The sequence below is a fragment of the Giraffa tippelskirchi genome, chromosome 7, assembly GCF_054371585.1.
Source record: "Giraffa tippelskirchi isolate mGirTip1 chromosome 7, T2T-mGirTip1v1.2.pri, whole genome shotgun sequence".
NCBI classification, from domain to species: domain Eukaryota; kingdom Metazoa; phylum Chordata; class Mammalia; order Artiodactyla; family Giraffidae; genus Giraffa; species Giraffa tippelskirchi.
Window position 1 is genome coordinate 137,202,244 of NC_137281.1, and position 15,007 is coordinate 137,217,250.

Consider the following 15,007-nt stretch of genomic DNA (forward strand, 5'->3'; position numbering starts at 1 on the left):
TGTGTGTGTAGACCCTTGGGATACTGAGCTCTGTGTGTGTGTGGTGTGTGTGTAGCACACCTGGGCTCAGGATCTCAAGGTGAGATCTCTGGAAGTTCACATTGCTCCCGCCCTGTCTGTCTGGAAGAGCTGTAGCATTTCTCTGTATCTCCCTTCTGGTACCTTATGGATGAGCAGATCCTGACAGTGGGAAGATCAAAGGCTGTGGCTGCCCAGGTTGGAGAACCTTTGGGATCTCTAGCAGGTGTTGGGAGATGAGAGAAGGTGGAGAAGGACCTCCCTGCGGTCCCCAGGGAGGGAGGGACTTGGCCCACATGCAGGTACCAGGTGACCGCTCCCCTTCCCTCCCAGGGCCTCTGGACTTTGGAGCAGTTGCCTTTGGGGGAGCTCCTCTTTCGCTCCATCTGCTTCCAGAGAAGGTGTGGCATGTCGGTCTTCCGTCTCCTGGGTGTGGGGCGAAGGGCAATAGGTGAAAGGATGACATCAGCCGCCTCCACACCTGGACCCAGCCTCTCTGAACCAAAATGTTTTCTGGAGTGTCTCTGAGCGCTGGCCTGCAGAGCTTCCTCCTCGTCTCCTGCCTTCTTGGCCTACTGGCCCCTGAGGGAGGGCTGGAAGGGAGTGTTACTGAGTCCTGGGGATTCCCTAGGACTAGAGAAGCAGAGGTTCTCCAGAAGATTCCATCTAGGTGAGTGCCCCCATGGGACCCTTCTTTCTGAAGCTGGGATGGAGTTGGGGAGCAGGGTCCTACTGCCTTATTGACAAGAGGCCTGAGGACAGAACATGGGGGCTCTGGTGGCTTTGGCTGGTCATTTTTTTCTGTTGGAGGCAGGAGGCCGGGTCAGATCGGGGGCATGGTGCTGAGGCCTTGCAGGGAGGAGAAGGATGTGGAACCTGCCCCAGTCAGCCGTCCTGGGAAACTTAGAGGCCTGCTGCAGCCTGCCTGCCTCCCTGCCTGGGGATGTTCAGGGAAGGTCCCCGGGAGGTGTGAGTGGAGGAAGGGTGTGGATTACGTTTAAATTTAGAGAAAGTTAAAAAGAAAAGAAACTGATCTCGCTTTCTCTCCTGCACCCAAACTCTTAAAGGTGCACGTCTGAGCAGCTTATGGGGCTGATCAGAAAGGTCTTGGGGACCTTATCACAGAGGGCTTCTCGGGTGTGGGAGATACAGAGTTTTCTAGGAGACTGACTCACTGACTGATGATTGATTGGATTGGTTCCTCTTAAAAGATGGAAGAGGTCACTGAGGAGGGATATTTAGGGAGCTGGAGACCAGGGTGATATGGTGGGCTGTGGCTTGGGGTTTGGCTGCTGTCTGTCACCTTCTCTAGGCGCCCACTGCCCCAGCAGACAGTGTCTTCCAAGATGAGTTTAAAGACCCCTGAGTTCCAATCTTGGCCTTGGGGTGAATCTTACCATATGGGATGATGGGAAGGAAAGGTTGCCTCTACCCAGGAGCCCGTTCGTAGGCAGGTGCTTCCACTGTCTCTGTGGGGGCCTGAACGCCACTACAGAAAGGTGTGTGTGTGCTCCCTTGCTCAGTCGTGTCCAGCTCTGCGATCGCATGGACTGTAGCCTGCCAGCCTCCTCTGTCCATGGAATTTTCCAGGCAGGAACACTACAGAAGGCTGGGGATTGGGTTTTTAGACCCAGAGGGCACTCACCCTGGGTGTGATCTCTTTTCCCTCACTGTCTGATGGTGTCTGCTAACAGTCCCACCTGGGCTCTCCCTGGTCTGCTCTGACTGCTCCATTTGCTCTTTACCCTTCCTTTCTGGGTCTCTGTATTCTTTTCCAGCAAGTCCTCTTGCCCAGGGGAGAGAACGAGAGCCTTGTGAACCTAGGTCTCCTGGTCACTGCAGGGCTTCTCTTATCATCCAAGGAGTTACAATCTGATCCTGGTGCCCTCCTGCTTCTTCCCTTCTCTAGCACCTGCAGTCCTTTGACCAGGAATATGTATTTTTCTGTGTTGTTCCAAGGAAAGGGTAAATGGGCAAAGGTCACATAGTAGGAGGTCTAGAAATAGCCTTAAGGAATCTTAATTCTCAATTTTTTTTTTTTTTACCTCCATTGGTCTTTGTGAGGGAAGTGAAATATTAAAAGCCATGACCTTTACGTCTTAATATGTCCCCCATGGTTTATGCTGAGGCAAAGCCGTGGCATCTAGGGCTGTGACTAATCCTTTGCTGTGGTTCTAGCTGGTGTGAAATCCATCAGGGAGGCAGCCAGCAGTGGCAGGGGCAGAAGAGCACTCACACCGAAGCCTGAGTGCCTGAGTCCAGATCCAGGCTCTACCGCATGCTCTTTCTGTGGCGTCAGTTTCTGCCATCTGTAAAATGGGGATAATAATGGTACTGACCTCATAGAATTGTTATGAGATAAAAAGCATTGTTACGTTTACAGCACTTGGACCATTTTTAGCTGTTAGCCATTATGGTTTCTTTTAACCCCAGGAGGATTTGGGCATGGGCACTATGAAAATATGGGCTTGCTTTGCAGGCAGACGGCTGTGTGCAGTCAGAGAAACTTTCTCCAAGTAGAAAAGATGCGTTAGTTCCTGGGCTTTTGAAGTGTGCATGGGGACCCGATGGCGATGGAGTCCCTAATGAGTGACCTCAGAAGATACCCTTTAGAGAGAAATCTCTTGAGAGACTGTGTGTGGGGTGGAGGTGGGGGCTGTGACTAATCCTTCACTTTGAGGCCGTGGTGACCTGGCCAGCTGTGAAGTCCATTAGAGACTTGGGCCTTTTCCGCTTAGCATCCCCATAGGGGCTGACTGACCCCAGGTTTCATCTGGGAAAGGTCTTAGGCCACAAGTCCCTACCCTTTTGTTCCAGCTGGGATCGACAGGGCTCGGGGGCTGGAGGGGAGACAGGGTGGAGGGGGTGGGGTGTGCCTTGCTTTGAAGGACACATTTCCTGACATGCAGCATATATTCAATATAGGTTTGCTGAATTAAACACAAAACAGTGTCGTATAAAATGGTGCATGAACAGATGAATAATCACTGCTGAGATACACAGATTTTTAAGTCACAAGAGGGTCAATCACTTCACAGAGGCTATTTAGCGAGTCCCACTGGGCCTGGGGTTAAGGGCTGGGACGGAGTTCGGGTCTCTCTCTCTCTGTCTGAAATGACAGGCCACCAGTGGGTAGAAATGACTAGCTGGTTCATCTTAAAGGCTCTTCTGAGGAGACAGGAGAAAGGAGCAGTGCCGTGTTTCCCAGGGGCTCTCCTGAGATGCTTGGGTTCACCAAGGTGATTCTGTTAATTAATCCTTTGACTGCATCTGGAAGGAGGGAGCAGTCAGGACTGGCCCCAGCGCTGCCACAGTGTCCTCATCTGCAAGACAAGAGGCTCACGTGGAGGGAATCCCCTCCCCTAGCTGAGATATGATCAGTGGGAAATTGCTGTGCTTGGGGGAGGGTCCTCGCTGGGCTAGTGTACGTGGCAAATAGATCTCCATGCTCCTGACTTTAGCTTGGTAGTCATACTGGTTCATCTACCATCATTATCCATTTGCGGATCACTTTTTAAGGCCCCTCTTAGGTCACTGCCTAGGGCTGGGAGTCTTACACAATGAGTGCTACAAAAGGGATCACCCTGGGGTGCTATAGGGGTACACAGAAGGGGCCCCCAGTTTTGGTTTCTGGGGGTATGTGGCTTCTCACTGAGACCCAAGGGTTGGTATAAGTGACACAGGCTAGCGGTATGGCGTGGGTGTTGGGGAGGAAGTAATGGCCAGGCAGCAAGAACACTTGCAAAAGCCAGAGCCCAGATGGGGACACCGGTTCCAAGTTGGGGGAGAGGCACAGAAAACCACGGGGGCAAACTCAAGATTGCCAGAGTGATGGCACCTTCTAGACCCTTCTCATAGCTCTATTTTGTGGTCTAGTCACTTCTGAGTCCTAGAGCTAGGGGTGGAAGGCATTGGGACAGTAGGGGTGGAAGAGATGCTTTAGAACATTTTTTCCTGTGGAAATAGCAATCAAATGAACATTCTGGAAAGTGATGCTGATGGGCTTTGGTGCTCTGGGGTGGGGGTGGAGTGTCCTTGACTTTCCCAAAAGCCACAGCCACCACCCTGCCTCCCCAACTTGCTGCTTCAGGCTGGCCTACCTGTGAGCCACACCATCTGTTTAGGGAATAAAGTCCACCTGAGGCTATGTTTGCCTCACCTGGGAGCAGTTTCCTGCTTGCTTATGCTGCCGTGACCTGGCTGCGCTGAAGGGAGCTTCGGGAGACTTACCGGTGCCTCAGCCCTGGGGAATTTCCTGTGCCCCTGGAGCCTGGCTGAGTCAGAAGCAAGTACCAGGGACTGGGGCAAGGAGGTGACGTGGGCTCAGGCTTTGCATCATCTCCTCTGCCTTCCCCGTCAGTATCCAGAAGGTTTCAGATTCGTGGTTAAGCCACTGGTGCCCCAGAGATTTTGCAGTCCCACGTGCTCTCTGGCATATAAGTTGTTAAGAGCCAGATCCTTGACCAGTGGACACTTGGGGAGTGCTCTTTGACAACTGTCATTACTGTCACTGTTTTGATGTTTTATGGAGCTGTTGGCCTGTGCTGGGCACCAGGCTGTACATGCAGCAGCTCACTGCATACTGCGGGGGGACAGCCCCAGGGCAGGTGGTGAGGAGCAGAGGCTCTCTAGGAGGCTGGGTGATTTGCAGGAGAAGAGGGGCTGGGCTGCACATTCCATCAGAAGGTACCCCTGACTGCTTCCAGCTGTTCTGGGGCCTCAGCTTTGAGCCCTTGGTTGATCTGGGATGTGGTCCACCTTTCTTCCACTCTGGGAAGGATGGAGGTGGCGCTGTTGGAGACAGGCAGGAATGTCACTTGGGCATCCTCGTAGATGCTCATATAATCAGAAGGAAGGGACCTCCTTGAGATTCAGAACTGTTGCTTTTAAAACTGTGGTAAAATACATGTAACATAAAATGCACATTTTAAAATGTTCAGTGGCATTGAGTGAGTACATTCACGTTGTTGTGCATCCATCACTATCATCCATCCATAGAACTTCCATTATCTTGCACAACTGAAACTCTGTATCCATTAAACAGTAACTCCCCATTCCCTCCTCCCCCAGCCCCTGGCAGCCACCCTTTTACTTTCTGTTTCTGCGAGGATTCCAGAGGTTTGACACTTTGTCTGTCCCGCCCAGAACCTCCCCGGAGCGCCCCCGCCAGGCAGCGATGCCAGGATGCCCGTCTCTGCCTCCCTCCACCAGAACGGCAGCCAGGAGCGGCCGGCGAGCCTGACCTCCACGACCTCCTCGTCGGGCTCCTCCCGTGACAGCCGCGGGGCCATGGAGGAGCCCAGCGGCTCCGAGGCTTTGGCCGAGAACGGGGAGGGCTCCCTGTGTGGCCAGCATCTCCCCAACAGCAACAACAACTCCAGCGGCTGGCGGAACATGCGGGGGTCCCTGTCACCCTTTAGCAGACGCATGCGGCCCGTGGCGCCTGCGGACAAGTTCGGCTACCTGGGCCGGGTGGTGCGGGAAATCGTGGAAACGGAGCGCACATACGTGCGGGACCTGCGTAGCATCGTGGAGGTGAGGCTTTGGGGGTGCTGAGGTCGGGAGGAACAGCCCTGTTCTCCGGGGCTGGGGCTGGCCTCTGGCTTCCGGTGGCCTACCTCTTGCACAAAACCCTACTTCCACCCATGGGAGGAAGAAAGTTCTCCCTGACGTGTTGCTTCCAGGATCTGCTTCTCTCATGGCACCTGCCGGGATTGCTGCTGGCCGCTCACACCACCTTGTGACTTGGGGTCCCGTCAGTAGCCTGGGCTAGCAGAACTTCTGCGGATGGTTGGGGTGTAGGCGCTCTTGATGGGGTGGGGGGACTCCTGTGCTTAGCCAAGAGGGAGCCACGATGAAGAAACTGGCTCTGGGCCCCTCCCTGCACAGCGCCCAGATTCCTCTTGTTTCCTGCCTGTGGGGTCTTAACGCACCTGTGTAACCCCTGCTCTGTAAATTGAAGAGGCGGGGCCTTGCAGGGCCAACACTAGTGTTTTACACTGGGAGGGGCAAGAGAGAAGGTAACTGTGTGGCTGCCGCCAAGGAAGCTCTCTGTTCTTTGAAGGGATACTTGCTCATTTCCTAGGCCTGCCTAACAGGCAGCTACACAGAGGGGAAGCTGAAGATGCTTACCTTTATCCTGTCCTGGTTGAGGAGGCCAGAGGTCAAAACTCAAGGCGGCTGGCCGGGTTGGTTTCTTCTGGAAACTCTGAGGGAGAGTGTGTTCCAGGGCTCTCCCCTAGCTCCTGGATGCTGCTGGCAACCCTCGCTGTTCCTTGCCCTATAGTTGTGTCCACCCAGTATCTGCCTCTGCCTTCACGAGGCCTTTTCTGCCTCTCTCTCTGTCCTCTCCTTTTACAAGGACACCAGTCACTTGATTCAGGGCCCACCCTACATCCAGTGTGGCAGCATCTGAAGACCCTTAATCAGTGTATCTGCAAAGACCCTATTTCCAAAGAAGGTCACATTCTGCGATTCCAAGTGGGTATTATTATTTGTGAGGAGGAACCAGCCATCCCAGGGCAGTAGGTGACATCTGTGAAATGGTCACAGCAGGAAAATGCAGCCCAGGAATGAGGTGTGGTTGGGGAGTGGGGCCATGGGACAGGACCGGATCGTGCCAGGGGGTGGCTGGACTCTGATGCCTCTCTCCACGCAGGACTACCTCTTGAAGATCATTGACACGCCTGGGCTGCTGAACCCAGAGCAAGTCAGCGCACTCTTTGGGAACATAGAAAGCATCTATGCACTGAACAGGTATGGAGTGAGCTCAACACACCCCTTGTTCTTCCTGTGAGCCCCATCTCACAGGAGAGGAGCCCCGATGTCCCTGGTCTTACTCGGGGGCTGTGATACGTGGGCTGAGGTCTGATCGCTGAAGTGGGGAAGGGTGGTCCCTCCCTGTACAGTTAGCTCCCTTCAGGAGAGAGGGCCTTTGTGCCCACATGCCCTGGGCCCAGTGTGCTACCTGATGGGCAGAGGGGCTCGTGTGAGGCGGTGTTCATGTTGGGTCCAGGCTGGGCCAGCGCCCCCTCACGGGACTGCTGCACCCTTGCACGTGAAGTTCTTCCCCCGTCCCTCTCATCTTGGTCCCCCACGTGCAGATCTCTTCGTTCTTCTCCACCTTCCTCCCAATTCTGTGGGAAGCTGGGGCTCCCTGGAGGTGATCTACCATTAGGTAGGGGAACATACAAGCCCGGCAAGGAGTGAAGAGGGAGGCTGAGCAAGGCCTGGCGAGGGACTGCTTCAGGGCCAAAGGGGCTCCACGAAGACCACACATGAGTGGCTGCCAGGGTCCCCAGACTCCCCAGGGAGAGGGCACTGGCCGCGAGGAGCAGAGCTTGTGGGGGCAGCATTGATGGGATAGGAGGAACCTTGCCCCAGGCCCCTTAAGATGGGCAGAGAGACTTCCTGCTGGGCAAGCTGGGAGGCCTGATGGAAGAGAGACTTGGACCGGAGGGTGTGGGCTTGGGCAAGGAGGAGCACAGGAAGGGAGGCCGGGTGTTCCTTTTGTGCCCCCGTCTCAGAACAAGCAGTGCTGGGACTCACCCTGCCTCTCCCCTTTTCTGCATCCTTCTGAACTGGGGGCTTTGGTCCCTTTGCTAGTTCTCCCTCTCTCCTTCCTCTTTTAATGTTTGCTTCTGTGTGTTTGACTCCTTCTGCCTGCAGAGGAGCTGTGTCCCCTCCCGAGGTGGGTACTGGTGTGCCTTCTCCCTCTCCTGCTGGTGGAGCGCATGGCTCTGTTTTGCCCCCATCTTTGCTGTGGTGCTGGCTCCTTTCCATAGTTGCTGCCCCGGGTGAAGCTCACTGACACCAGGGCTGCTGTGTGTCTGGGCACCAGGAGTTGGGGAGGGGGTGTGTTGGTGACCACGGAGGCTGCGAGTAGTCCATGGTCTGATGACCACCTTCCCTTCACCCAGCCAGCTACTCAGAGACCTGGACAGCTGCAACAGTGACCCTGTGGCCGTGGCGAGCTGCTTTGTGGAAAGGGTAAGAACGGCTGGGTCCTGGCCCTATCCTGCCTTGCTAGGGGCCTCTCTCCAGGGGAAGTGCTGGGTGCCCTGCCTTGAATATCAGGGGCATTTGGGGTGGGGCCGGGGGCTGCTTGGCAGATGGCATGTCCAAGACGGACGGGTACAGAGATGAACCTGCAGATGCTCGGGGAGAGTGTGCTCTGGGGCCCAGGGGCATGTCTTTGATACACCCAGGCGTACAGGCGAATGCGAGTCTCCCTAAAATGACTGTTTTTGGTCTGTCTTTAGAGCCAAGAGTTTGATATCTACACTCAATATTGCAACAACTACCCCAAGTGAGTAATTAGAATGGAGAGGGGAGGCAGAGCCATCTGGTGAGTCCAGAGTACCCCACCTCCCCCTCCAGACCTCCCCTGGTGACAGCCCCTTCCCCACTGGCAGCTCGGTGGCCGCTCTGACCGAGTGCATGCAGGACAAGCAGCAGGCCAAGTTCTTCCGGGACCAGCAGGACCTGCTGCAGCACTCGCTGCCCTTGGGCTCCTATCTCCTGAAGCCCGTCCAGCGCATCCTTAAGTACCACCTGCTGCTCCAGGTAACCCGGGGCTCCTCTTGGGGGCCTGAGGGAGGGGCAGGGCCCTTGAGCCTAAGCTCCTGTCCCTCGCACAGGAGATTGCCAAGCATTTTGATGAGGAAGAGGACGGCTTTGAGGTGGTGGAGGATGCCATTGACACCATGACGTGCGTAGCCTGGTACATCAATGACATGAAGAGGAGGCACGAACACGCGGTCCGGCTCCAGGTGCTCTCAAGCTGGGAGCTGGAGGGTAGGGCAGGCAGGGGTGCTTGGGCAGGAAGAGGCTTGGAAGAGGGAATGCGAGCTGAGGGGTGGTGTCCTTGAAGATGGGCTTCTCTGGGGGGAGCCCTTGGTGCAGCGTGTCTCTGTGAAACCCAGGTGGTGACTCCAGGGGGGCCTGCGTGGTCCCAGCAGGGTCTCCAGCAGCCTGACCCTGGGGACTGGGGCTTCTCTGCTGCAGGAGATTCAGTCTCTGCTCCTCAATTGGACGGGGCCAGACCTGACCACCTACGGGGAGCTCGTCCTGGAGGGCACGTTCCGCGTGCACCGTGTGCGCAGCGAGAAGACCTTCTTCCTCTTCGACAAAGCGCTGTTCATCACCAAGAAGCGGGGCGGCCACTTTGTCTACAAGGGCCACATCCCGGTAACCAGGCCACACCTCCCCCTGCCCTGCTTCCCGCCTTCCCAACGGGCCGGTTCCACCTTTCCAACTCTGCACCAGACTTGGCTGGGCCTCGGGTTGGGGTAGACGCAGCTCCACCCTTGAAGAGTACTCTCCCTGCCTCCCCCGACGGCCTTGAGAGGTGGGGTCCCGGGCCGGCTCCCCGCCGCGGGCTTGACTGCCGTCTCCCCCTGCCCCGCAGTGTTCCTCCCTGATGCTGATTGAAAGCACCCGGGAGTCCCTGTGTTTCACCGTCACTCACTACAAGCACGGCAAGCAGCAGTACAACATCCAGGTGAGGGGCGGGCCAGGACAAGACCCCCGTGGGCCTGCGGGGAGCAGGCTGGGACAAGACCCGCCCCTCTCTCAGCGGAGGGAGCCTCGGAGTCTCCCCCTGGAAGGCACAAGTCCTTGGGGGTATCTCTCGGGCTTGTGCTGAGGAGTTGAGGGAGCCTAACAGCACCCCAGCCTTCCTTCTTTCTGCCTCTGCCCGCCTGGGCGGAAGCCTGGCCCACGCCAGATGGCTTCAGGCCTGTCATGGTAACCCCTTCCTTCTCTCTTGGGCCCGCCCAGGCCAAAACGGTGGAGGAGAAACGGAGGTGGACTCACCACATCAAGAGGCTCATTCTGGACAACCACCATACCACCATCCCCCAGAAGGTGAGTTCCCTGGGGCACCTGATGGGGGGCTGGGAGCAGCTGTCCCTCAGAGCCAGCTCCGGGGAACCCTGGGGCCTCACCTTCTGGACATTGGCCCCACTGTGGTCCTCTGTACCAGCCCCGTGGGGGGGCCCTGGTACCGCAAGGCCGAGGGAGAAATGGCTCATAGCAAGGTAGCCACGAGGTGGGTTTCCTTCCCTTCCAGGCCAAAGAAGCCATCTTGGAAATGGATTCCTATTGTAAGTTCACCCTTCCTGCCTGCTTTGTCCCTAACGGTGCTCGTCTCTTGGTTGGACTGTGTCTGGGGGGAGCTTTGCTGGATACTTAAGAGTCTAGGGAGCAGGGAGGATGGGGGAGGCTCCTTCTGTAAGGCTGGGGGTCTACTGCGAGACCAGGGCTTGGTGCTGAAGACAGGCGGGACGCTATGTGCCTCACGCTCCTGGTGCATGGGGAGGTTGGAAGAGCTCTGCAGGCTTGTGGCCCTGGAGCTGGGCTGGGCAGCAGAGTTGTGGTCGGGGCTGGGCAGAGTCCACACCAAGGCTGATGGTATCCCAAAGGCCTGGTCGTCTCTCTTGGGTGCAGATCCCAATCGGTACCGCCACAGCCCAGAGCGCCTGAAGAAGGGCTCCCAGGATGACGTGTCCACCCACATGTACCAGGGGCGCCGGCAGTCTGGTAAGGCAGGGACTTTGTGGGCACAGAGGCTTCTTTTCAGGACCTTTAATCAAGCGGGGAACAAACCTTCTGCAGCAGAATTTGGGGCTGGCTCTCACCTCTCTGGAAATCCCAGGAACGGCCGGGGGTGGGGGGAGTGTGGTGTGGATGGATGTGTCTGGAGCCTCCTGCCTTCCACCAGCCACCTCTGGGCCCTTCCTGCCTACCCAGGGCTGGACAGCTCTTCTTTTACAAGGCCCTAGGAAGGCTTGTTCCAGGCACCCCTTCTTAGTCCCCCCACAATTGACTCCTTCCTCCTTTGCCACTTGGAATACTGGGAGTCAGCCAGAGTAATGCTCGGACGTCATGGATGGTCCATAGCCCAGTTCTGGAACAGAGCAGAGGCAGGACATGGGGAAAATGAGTTGGATTTCAAGTGGCACCAAATCCAGACAGGAAATATTTACTTTGGGTCTCAGGGAAGAGTTCTGTTCTCCTTTCCTGGGTTTTCTTCCATGACTGGGCTTGCTGCTATGTACTTAGAGGTATTGAAATGAACCATTTATTGAAAAGAGAAAACCTTGCTTTTATTCTCTGCCCTTGTAGTGATGAGTGTGTGTGTTTTCTGTGTCAATTTTCACCCTCTTCATCCAGTCTGAGGCCCAGGGATAGATCTGGTTTCGGCCAGGCACTTGTCAAACTACCACCTGAGGTGGGAATTGGGGTGAGAAGCATCTCAGAGACCCCTAAAGAGAAAGACTAAGTAGTGATGGGACCTGGGTCCTGGCTGGGATCCCCACAGTGCGTGGGGTTTGATTGGCAAGACCCACAGGTCCGCTGAACAACTGTGTGGATTGACATAGAGCCTTTGGTTTTCTGGAGGATGAAGCCAAGCAGTGTCTGGAAAGCTCTTGTGTGTTTTATTTGGTGGTGTTCCTGGTGGATCTCAAACCTTAGGCAAACTTGCCATGGTTGCAGAAGGTCTTTGGTGCCATGTGTTAAAAGCCTCAAATTGGGAGTGTTACTTCCTAAGTCTCTGGCCCCTCTTGCTTCTCTCTCCTTTCTTCTGTAATTCTCTCATCCCTCTAACATTCCCTCTTAACTTGCCATAGCTTTGACTTGGAAGCATCTAATATGTGGAGGTATTTAGTAAGTGGCAGCAGTGGTGACAGTAGTAATAGTACTACTTGTCATAACATCAGCTGCAGCAAGCGAGGCACTTGGGAAATGAGCTGTTTCAGAGCTGAAGTTTCCCCAGGCTGAGGTTTCAGCCTGTAAACACTCAAACAGTTGGGTTTTGTTTTTGTGTTTTAGTTTTGTTGTCGTTGAGTTGCTAAGTTATGCCCATCTCTTTTGTGACCCCATAGGCTATCCATGGGATTTCCCAGGCAAGAATATTGGAATGGGTTACCATTTCTTCCTCCAGGGGATCTTCCCAACCCAGAGATCGAACCTGAGTCTCCTGAATTGCAGACAGATTCTTTTCCACTAAGCCATCAGGGAAAGAATCTGCCTGCCAATGCAGGAGACGCAGCAGGAGACACAAGTTAGATCCCTGGGTTGGGAAGATCCCTTGGAGGAAGAAATGGCAACCCACTCCAGTATTCTTTCCTGGAAAAGCTCATGGACAGAGGAGCCTGGCGGGCTACAGTCCATGGGGTCACAAAGAGTCAGACACAACAGAGCAACTAAGCATGTCCGTCTTTACACTGAAGAGTGCTCCTTCTTATTAGTCCGCATGTTTTTCTGTAGTAGCCCTTCCTTCTTCCCTCTTCTGTTACAAATTAATTGAATGTGTAAGAAGTGTGTGTAAAAGCACTCAGGACATCAGTGAGAGGGAGGATTCAGGCCAGTGGAAGAGCGTTAGTGCTTGTTCTCAGTCATCTGTCGTGACTGCCTCCAGGCCTATTTCTGCTTCATACTTGCAGAGAGCGGGGATGGGCAGATAAGTACACTCTCTGGGTAAATAAGGTGCTGTTGTCATCATCTTAAATACTCTTGTTAAATATTTTTGATTACACGGTTTAAACTGAAAGAGTAGAGCCTTTTGTATTTCTCACTTTAAACACAACTAGGTGTCTGCTTACCTCGATGCAGGTGGGAGGTAGGTGTATGTGGCCATGCACATTTGGAAAAAACAGTTCTTCAGGAACAGCTGAGAGACCTCAGGAGAGCTCCCTTCTGACCCCCAGTTTATAGTGGGCCTCCCACTTGATGCCAGGCAGTCAAGGGCAGTAGGGGCTAAGGGCACAGCTCTGTAGAGAGGTTCCTTAGACCTGTCCTTTCATCCTTGCCTCTCTATCTCAGGTCTGTCCCCAGAAAGGCTGGGTATAAGGTGCTGACACCATCGGCCTAATGGGTGTATTCTGTCCTCAGGGCCTGGGCAGCCCTTGTCCAGCTGGGCAACACTCCCCAGCGGGCAGCGGGGATTTGTGGTGCCAGGCCTTAAAGGCCATAGAAAGGTGGATGCAACCTCTGCTTTCCAGCGGGGGCGCTGTGAAGGGTCTTGAGTGTCACTAAGGCCCTGATACGCTCTGTGCAGGGAGGTGGAGCAAGAGAGGCTCGTCATTCTCAAGAGGACAGTGTGGGGCTGTGGCCCCAGAACCGAGGGCCCCGGCGGCTGTGCTCATGCAGGGCTGCTGGGCAGGCCTGGTTCTGGGGGCTTGTCAGTCGCAGCGGAGCCCCCCGAGCCGGGGTGGGCAGTGGCCTTAGGCCCTGTGGACTGGGCGTGAGGGCAGCCTTTGTCAGGCCCCGAGACCACGGGGGCCCGGCTGGAGTCGACTTTGAGCTGGTGATGGGCCGGTGGCGCTGTGAGTGTGGGGCCAGGGCCAGGCCAGGCAGTTTGCGGCCTGTACTGACTCTGCCCATTGCTCTCCTCCTCAGAGCCGACCAGACATCTGTTCAGGCAACTCAGTGAGAAAGGTGAGTGAGGAAGGGGTGGTCAGCGGTCCCCTTGAGCCCTAGAGCGAGGGTGAGCAGGAGGAGTGGGCGACCGGCAGGGTGGGGGCGATGTGGACGGTGCAGAGGGGACTCTACCTCTGTTTCTCCCTGGAAGGAGGCCTCTTACCCTTGCTGTCCGGGCTCTCCCCCTACACACCTCGCACCCTGTCTGCCTCTCCTTGGTTGATAGCAGGAGCGAGTGACCCCCACCCCAGGCTCCTGTGCTATCAGTCATTCCTTTGGAAGTCCTGTGAAGATTCTGGGAGCAGGAGCCCCCAATGAGGCCTTTCCTGGGGTGTCCTGGGCCTCAGGACTGTGTAAGGGTCTCTTTCTCCTGCTCACCGATCTCCCCTCTCTCTTCCCCGTCGCCCATGTGCTGGGACCTGGTGGTGGTGGAGCAGCCAGAGCCGCAAGAGTGAAGGTAAGGCCAGGGGCGAGGGGACTGTGGACAGGTTGGGGGGAACTGCCCGGCTCAGCCCTCATCATCGTCACTTATTCAGCAAACACCTGTCAAGCACCTACTGGACGCCAGGCTCTGTCTTGAGGGTCCTGGAGATGAATAAGCCTAGGGCACCCTTCCGTACCCTCTTCCTGGGGTGGCAGTCTGCCGGTGGCCGGCGCAAGCCTGGATCCTCTCATATTGCTCTCTCTCCTGGGGGCAGGCGGGCCTGTCTGGATCTTGAGTTCCTGCCCAGGCCCCAGGCCCAGCTTCCCACCTCGAGAGTCCCCCGCGCCACTCAGGAGCCCAGAGGTTGGGTGTCTGTAGATGCGAAGCCTCCCCAGCCCCAGAAGCTGCAGGAGGAGGGGGGTTGCCCAGAGGCTGGTCACGAGGGGGCCTTGTGCTCTGCACAGCACGCGGGCAGTGTTGGCACGCTCCTGGACTTTGGACAGCCCCCCTGTGCTCGGGGCCTGCAGTCGGAGGCCGAAGGGGCTGCCCAGGAGGAGCAGGAGGAGGTGATGGAGGAGGAGGAGGAGCAGGCCTTTCAGGTCTCTCTGGAGGACCTGGCAGGGCACAAAGGCAGCGAGAAGGGGGCCAGGCCAGAGCCCTCAGGCTCGGAGGAGGAGGAGGAGGAGGAGGAGGAGAGCCTGGCAGTGGCGGAGCAGGTAGCCGACTTTGCCAGCTCCCTGCTGGCCGCCCTCCACTGCTGGCACTATCGGGCCAACGCTTTACTTTTCTCCCGGGGCGCTATGGTGAGGTGTCTCTTTGATCTCCCCTCCTCCTTGCATGCTCCCTGGCACGTGCATGCCCATCCGTGAGTCCCCTTCCCTGCTCTCCTCACCCCTCCGTCCTTGTTCCTTCATTCCTGCCAATGGCATTTCTTAACCCCCGGCTTGCTGTCACGCCCTGGTGAGCCCCTGGCATTCGTTGTTCCAGTACTGGAGCTAACCAGCATGCTACTCAATGGGCATGACTAATGGGGCAGGCTGGGGGGAGGCGGGGAGGTCAGCACACCAGGGGCGCATGCCTAGTGGCGATTTCTGAGTCTCCCAGACTTGGCAGTTCAGGCCAACTCTGGATGGCGCAGGT

The 15,007-nt window shown here is 56.2% G+C and overlaps 1 protein-coding gene across 9 annotated transcripts in view; it reads left to right on the forward strand.

Moving 5' to 3' along the window:
* The window catches only part of PLEKHG3 (pleckstrin homology and RhoGEF domain containing G3), a 44,030-nt gene that overhangs the window by 23,655 nt on the left and 5,368 nt on the right, over positions 1–15,007 (forward strand). For 6 of the 9 annotated variants that reach the window (XM_081509924.1, XM_081509925.1, XM_081509928.1 and 3 more), the window contains 13 exons: positions 5,164–5,553; positions 6,677–6,774; positions 7,938–8,007; positions 8,280–8,326; positions 8,433–8,583; positions 8,658–8,789; positions 9,025–9,207; positions 9,428–9,520; positions 9,799–9,885; positions 10,091–10,124; positions 10,468–10,560; positions 13,423–13,461; positions 13,881–13,900. In XM_081509924.1, coding sequence (XP_081366050.1) covers positions 5,203–5,553; positions 6,677–6,774; positions 7,938–8,007; positions 8,280–8,326; positions 8,433–8,583; positions 8,658–8,789; positions 9,025–9,207; positions 9,428–9,520; positions 9,799–9,885; positions 10,091–10,124; positions 10,468–10,560; positions 13,423–13,461; positions 13,881–13,900 — 1,398 coding nt within the window. In that variant the 5' untranslated portion in view covers positions 5,164–5,202. Of the gene's footprint in view, positions 1–5,163; positions 5,554–6,676; positions 6,775–7,689; positions 7,709–7,937; positions 8,008–8,279; positions 8,327–8,432; positions 8,584–8,657; positions 8,790–9,024; positions 9,208–9,427; positions 9,521–9,798; positions 9,886–10,090; positions 10,125–10,467; positions 10,561–13,422; positions 13,462–13,880; positions 13,901–14,331; positions 14,671–15,007 lie in introns of those variants that run through there. The other 3 variants (XM_081509922.1, XM_081509923.1, XM_081509930.1) reach the window with 3 other exon arrangements.